The sequence below is a fragment of the Cucurbita moschata genome, unplaced genomic scaffold (genome assembly GCF_002738365.1).
Source record: "Cucurbita moschata cultivar Rifu unplaced genomic scaffold, Cmos_1.0 Cmo_Scf00004, whole genome shotgun sequence".
In the NCBI taxonomy this organism is placed as follows: domain Eukaryota; kingdom Viridiplantae; phylum Streptophyta; class Magnoliopsida; order Cucurbitales; family Cucurbitaceae; genus Cucurbita; species Cucurbita moschata.
Window position 1 is genome coordinate 2,097,438 of NW_019268520.1, and position 6,373 is coordinate 2,103,810.

The following is a 6,373-nucleotide window of genomic DNA, read 5'->3' on the forward strand; positions in this document are numbered from 1 at the left end:
AAAAAAAAAAAAAAAAAAAAAAAAAAAAAAGTGTATTTCGATCCCTTTCGTATTCTCATCTTCTTCGTCCAAACTCCAAATTCTCTCCTCGGATCGAAGCCCACAACCTTTCAGATTCCTCAATCTTCCCTCATCGGCGACCTAGATCCCCTTCAATTTCCCTCCGATCTGCTTCCGTTCGACTCCACTAATGTTCCTCATTGACTGGTTCTACGGCGTCTTGGCCTCCCTTGGTCTTTGGCAGAAGGAGGCCAAAATCCTGTTCCTTGGCCTCGACAATGCCGGAAAAACCACCCTGCTTCATATGTTGAAAGACGAGGTTTGATTTCTTCGATTTCAGTCTCGCGAATTGGGGGAAACTCTGTGTTTTATTTGTTAAACGCGGGGGATTTTGGATTTGGCTGAGGAAATGAAATAGTTGGAGATTTTGATTTGTTTCTCATGGCGTGTCTTGGTTATTGTTCTTCGTTTGATTTTCTTGTTCTAGAGGTTAGTTCAGCACCAGCCTACACAGTACCCGACGTCCGAGGAGTTGAGTATTGGAAAAATCAAATTCAAGGCCTTTGATTTAGGTGGACATCAAATCGCTCGTAGAGTCTGGAAGGATTATTATGCTAAGGTAACAAAACTCCAGTTCTTCTGGAATTCGAGCTTATTGTATTTCCATTTTCAGTTGTTTACTTTGCTTTTGTGGTGATTTTCTTGGGCATTTGGTTCTGTTGAGGAGCACTCTCACATCAAATGAAGAACTATCGTTTAATTCCAAGCTGATAGTCAGTTTGGTATCCTTTGATTTCCATGAATTTAGGTATTTGACATGTCCACGATGAAAGAAGAATGACACTAGTTCCTTCTTGAGCTGCATAATACACGTTCAGTTGTTTTTCTTACTTCTTGATGTGTGATACTCAACTTATCATTAATTTGTATCAGTCTCTTGTTATCAACAATTTGCTCACCTGCTCTTAGCATTTAAAGATCACATTTAATAGTAATTGCTTTGCAGGGGAATGATCTTCCCCATAGTTTAGAGTAAGCATTGAAAAGAAACTATATATGATATACCGAGCCCTGCTTCTGAATCTTTGAAACACAGTGATTTTCCCCAATTTGAAATGAAAAATGATATTATCACAGGTAGATGCTGTTGTGTACCTGGTGGACGCCTTTGACAAAGACAGATTTGCAGAATCAAAGAAGGAGCTCGATGCCCTTCTCTCTGATGAGTCTCTTGCTAACGTGCCATTCCTGATATTGGGCAACAAGATTGACATTCCATACGCTGCATCAGAGGAAGAATTGCGGTACCATCTCGGATTGACGAGCTTCACCACAGGGAAGGGAAAGGTAAATCTGGCTGATTCGGATGTTCGAGCATTAGAGGTATTCATGTGCAGTATTGTTCGGAAGATGGGTTATGGTGATGGCTTCAAGTGGATGTCTCAATATATCAAGTAGTAGGTGAGATTGACAATGGTATGTGATACAGTTTCGTGAATTGATGAAATCCCACTGTCCGAAGCCCCTCCGAGAGGTCAACGTAGCGATTGGAGTTTGATATTGAGTGTGTGTTAGAGGGAGGAGGGGGTTTGAGTTGAACTTTTCTTTTTTGTTTTGCTTTCAGATGATGTGTGGATGGAGGGAGGAGGTATACTCGTGGCTTATTATGTAAAATTCAGTTCCTACCTCAAAGTTTATTGTTCTTGACATTTTCATCTCTTGTTCTTGTTCATCTGACTCGGTTAGGATCTGCTTTTCTTCTAATTCTTGTTTATCAGCACCAGTTCTAAGTGGAAGGTCTGATAAAGTAAAAACTTGGACTACAGGAGGGGCATACATGAAAATTAAATTAGAAGCTTTTAGGCGCAGACACCAGTTCTAACCGCCCCACATCCCTTCTTAAGCGCCATTCTCACACCCTTCGTCATGCAACATCTCCTTGCTCACATTATGCAAGTTCCATACATATGCGAGGGAGAGAAAGATCAAGAGAAACAGAGAGATAGGATGCTTACCGACGTATCTCATCTTGGCAGGTGTTGGGGGTGTGTCCTGCTCCCAGCCGTTCCTCAGTGTTGCACGTGTTGGGGGTGTGTCCTGCTCCCGAAGTTTGTGCCTCGACTCGAGTAACGACGCGCGTTCCTCAGTGTTGCACGTGTTGGGGGTGTGTCCTGCTCCCAGCCGTGACTCATCTTGGCAGTTCATCTCGACTCAACTGGCGGCTCAGTGTCGACTCAATTTGGCACCTTAGACGGCCTTATATACCTGTTTTATACCGCTTCCTAAGTTTCAACCCTCTCGCAACCATTTTTGACCTTATGGAGGCTACTGTAAGATTCATTTTTACTCCAACTAAATAATTTTGGTCAAACTAATCTAGGTATTTTTATGGCCCAATTGACAGCCCATTATATCCTGTTTTTCTTTCATGTTTTTAGGTGGAAAACTTCCCGTGACGACAATGGGCCTGGGGCCTGGCCCATCTTATCCAGGAAGAACCTACAGATTCGACAATGGGCCTGAGGCCTGGCCCATCTTATCCAGGAAGAACCTACAGATTCGACAATGGCCCCGTCGTTTACCCAATGGGGGAACATGGAATTCATATTGGTGACGTTAGGCATTCAGTGTCTCTACAGGCTCAGACATTGGGGATTATCAAATCTTGAATGGGAAATGTGACAGATTTGCCCCTCATGTGAATTTTGTAATGCCGGATTTGTCCTTCCCGGGATGGGTTTATTGTTGTGTTGGGGGCAAAATTGGGATATTATAAACTCTAAAATTTATTGCAACAAAGTATTATAAAGCAATGGCTGTTGTTTTAAATCACATCAGTAAACAGAATGAAAGCTAAAGTTTGACATAAAATCAATGTCGGGACGTCCTCGCCTTCTTTTTCATTTCATATTTTCTCAAATTTTCAATTTTTATTCCTCACCCAGAAGCATCGCGATCAGGTTTCTTACTAGGTTTTTCAAATTTAACTTAAATGTAACAGTATATATATATATATACACGTAACATCGAGTTTATTGTTTTAACTCTCAATTTCATGGCTTTAAGTTTATTATCCAAAATAAAAATGTAATTAATCGGGGACCGGAACGGTCGTCTCTGGCTCATTTATCAAACGAGAAATATCTCTCTTACCACTTATTCTCTCATTTTCTATTTAATCGGGAATCCTTACCATATGAGGCAGTCCCCACAAAATAAATAAACATTATTTTTTTTTTATTGAAAATGCCGATATTGGCATATAATGCAATATAAAACCACCTCAACTGGATGAATTGATTATATAAAAACATGATTCAATCGAAGTTTAGAAATATATTTAATCCTTGGACGGACGGCAAAGACAGAACATGATGTGGGAGAATCAAAATCTAAGGTGTCTCATTATTTGAGTAAGTTTGAACGGTGCATATCTTGTTGTTTGGAACAGCCCCCATCAACCTTTAAAATGGCATTTGTAATTGCTTACATCACCTGCAAATTCCCAAATCCCCATGACTTTCCGCTCTGCCATTCAAGATAAAGGATTATTTAATAACCCTGCCATAATTGTTTATAATCAAACTACCAACTCCAATGCTTGCATCACAAATATTGAGTATTTAATTAACTTTGTAGTGTTTACCGACTCGAAGCTCTAAAGGTAGGAAGCGTTGATTGAATCAGTGATGTTGTCGAGGAGAATTGTAGTGTTAGGAATCGCGGATCTACACCATGGTATGATATTGTTTACTTTGAGCATAAGTTCTCCTGCCTTTGCTTGAGCTTCTCTAAAAGGTTTCGTACCAATAGAGATAGTATTCCTCACTTATCTGAGACTCACTCCTAATAATCTTCATCATATAGAAGCCGAAGGAAAGGAGAACAAAATAAGATGCAGTGCCGACTATCGAGTGGCAATACAGTGCGACTATGTTGTGCATAATTCGACTGTAAATGGATCTAAGTGCAGTTTTGTTAATTCTAAGCATGACATTATATAGCCTTTACAAAAAGATAGAAACTACACCTAACGTAAATAGTTGAACATAAAAATATCAACAGAAAAATCTCAAAGAGTACTTAAAGAAGACTAGAATTATATTTGAAACAGAAGTTAACCAGACCACTAACTCCTAACATATGAGTACGTACACACGTTTGACATTTCACACTTGGACTTGGGTTGGGCATGACTCTCTCTCTCCAGTGCATTCGGGTTGAGTCGGATTGACTTGATCATTCACACACTGAACCCATATCTAACCCAAATTGGATCACATCCAAAAAAATTAACCTGACTCAATCCAAAATTCCATCTAATTCAACCTAACTTCATAATTCGAGTTTAATAGATACTCATAAGCTAAACTTGACAAAATGTTCAAAATTGAATTATTTTCCCGATGATGACGAGGATGATGATTACGACGATAAAAAGGCTTAAAAAGCTTTTTAGGTAGGGAGGGGGAGTCTAAAACAAGTGGGATTTCCATTTTAAAATGGTAACCTCTTCTTTTATGTTGTGTTGCACTAAAGTATACCTGCTTTGGTGGTAGGGCCTACTTAACTTAAAGGGCTCTTTACCCATCAAAATTATCCCTTCTATATAAAGTTTACATTTTTTTGGCACCATTTCCACCACCAATTTCCAACATTTTTGCTCCATATTTCTGTTACATATTTTTTCACAAACTTTGCTTCCATGTTCTAAAACAACTGTTTCATCAAATTAACTAATTTTCCAAGCTCTCTTATTAATCATATTTTAAAAATAAAAAACCTATTAAAACGAGTTATTAAATGAAATAAAAAAGTTATAAGTTCCTTTAAGATAAAATCATTAAAGTGATCTGAGTTGGACATTTGGATCCTACCAACCTTTACATGATTAATTAAAATCAAGCCATTTTGAACTTGGGTCCCTACCAATAATGCTGTTTGATTTTGAGCTTGGGTCCTACAAATAATGCTATACCACTTCATTATTGTAAAATATTTTAATTATTTCTTTTAAATCATCAATATATATACTCCTTTTTAACTTAATTATAAACAATTATTTTATCTTAATTAAATAATACAAAGTACACACCAACTTTTTAATCACGTGTTACTCATTGAAGTGTTTTACTTTTTTTTTCTTTTTAATTTTTTAACTTTGTTCGAAAATAATTTTAATTTTTTATATAATTTCCAACTATATATTATAATTTTTATCGATTAGTTGTCAAAATTAAAACGATTTAAGATTTAAAATTTTAAAAGGTAAAATATTTGGTAGATCTAGTTGTATGATAAATATTTTAAATAATTATATTTAATGTGATCCTAAAAGGTTTGTTCGATGATTTTTTAGTAAAAAGAAATATAAAATAATTAAATGATCTCGAAGCCATAAAATTAAATACTTATAAGGTTCAAATACCGATTACATTTTATAATTTTTTTTTATACATATATATATTTTTTATTATTAATTTTAAATTAAATTTTATTGAACTTAAAAGACAGGTGAGTATGGCTCCAAAACGAACATGTGAGTATACTTCTAATTTATTTATTTTATTTATTTATTTTTAAGGTTGATAATTGGCCGCCTATAAAAAATTAATTTTAAAATGGATTGAAAATAAGACATATTAAAATAATATTTTTATTTAGTTTTGTTTATATTTTTTTTTACTCAAATACGTACAAGATTTTGCCTGCCAATTGGTACGTTATATTATGAATGTATTATTATTATTATTTATTATCAGTACACACACATCAACGGCTTATATTCATTGACAGTCCTTTTTCTCCTCAGAAACTGGAATATACTCTTTTATCTGTAGTCGATGAAAAAGACCAGTTTACCCTCCCAACCAAAAAAGGTCGAAACGACGTCGGTTTAATCGTTCCATTTATTACAATATTAAATTTATTAAATAATTATGTGTTCCATGACATCCACGTTTCCAAGTTGAACTGCCACGTCAGTCCCACTATTTGTCGCATTCACTTCTATATAAATAAGACATAGTATGAGAACGACAGTGTGTAGAGAAAGGGAGTGATAAAATTAGCAACTTGTTTGAAGTTGAGTGGGTGAAAAGAGAGTAGCTGGTTAATTAAGCGATGTCGTTTTGAATCTAGAGGGCAGGCGGCGGCGAGAATGGGGAGGAGGCCGTGCTGTGAGAAAGTTGGCCTGAAGAAAGGGCGGTGGACGACGGAGGAAGATGATCGGTTGAAAAAGTACATTCTTGCAAATGGTGAAGGCTCCTGGAGATCCCTCCCCAAAAATGCAGGTGGGTTCGAACCTCCCTTATGACCCACAAAATATAATTTCCAAAAAAAAAAAAAAAAAAAAAAAAAAAAAAAAAAAAAA

At 36.3% G+C, this 6,373-nt stretch overlaps 2 protein-coding genes across 2 annotated transcripts in view; both read left to right on the forward strand.

Annotated features, from left to right (window-relative positions):
• Positions 1 to 7: 7 nt before the first annotated feature.
• Positions 8 to 1,718, forward strand: LOC111442028 (GTP-binding protein SAR1A-like). The gene is made up of 3 exons (XM_023079275.1): positions 8 to 319; positions 488 to 619; positions 1,138 to 1,718. Exons 1-3 carry the CDS (start codon positions 191 to 193, stop codon positions 1,456 to 1,458), a joined length of 582 nt encoding a protein of 193 aa, XP_022935043.1. The 5' UTR covers positions 8 to 190; the 3' UTR covers positions 1,459 to 1,718.
• A 4,322-nt stretch (positions 1,719 to 6,040) lies between these two features.
• The window catches only part of LOC111442027 (myb-related protein P-like), a 1,993-nt gene continuing 1,660 nt past the window's right edge, over positions 6,041 to 6,373 (forward strand). Inside the window, exon 1 of the mRNA XM_023079274.1 lies at positions 6,041 to 6,293. Coding sequence (XP_022935042.1) covers positions 6,161 to 6,293 — 133 coding nt within the window. The 5' untranslated portion in view covers positions 6,041 to 6,160. The remainder of the gene's footprint in view (positions 6,294 to 6,373) is intronic.

Excerpts from the sequence above, each read along its gene's own strand:
- LOC111442028 (XM_023079275.1), top strand. The coding sequence starts at position 191 with ATGTTCCTCATTGACTGGTTCTACGGCGTCTTGGCCTCCCTTGGTCTT. Across the intron at positions 320-487 it reads TTCATATGTTGAAAGACGAG|AGGTTAGTTCAGCACCAGCC; the intron begins GTTTGATTTCTT and ends TTCTTGTTCTAG. Across the intron at positions 620-1,137 it reads GGAAGGATTATTATGCTAAG|GTAGATGCTGTTGTGTACCT; the intron begins GTAACAAAACTC and ends ATATTATCACAG.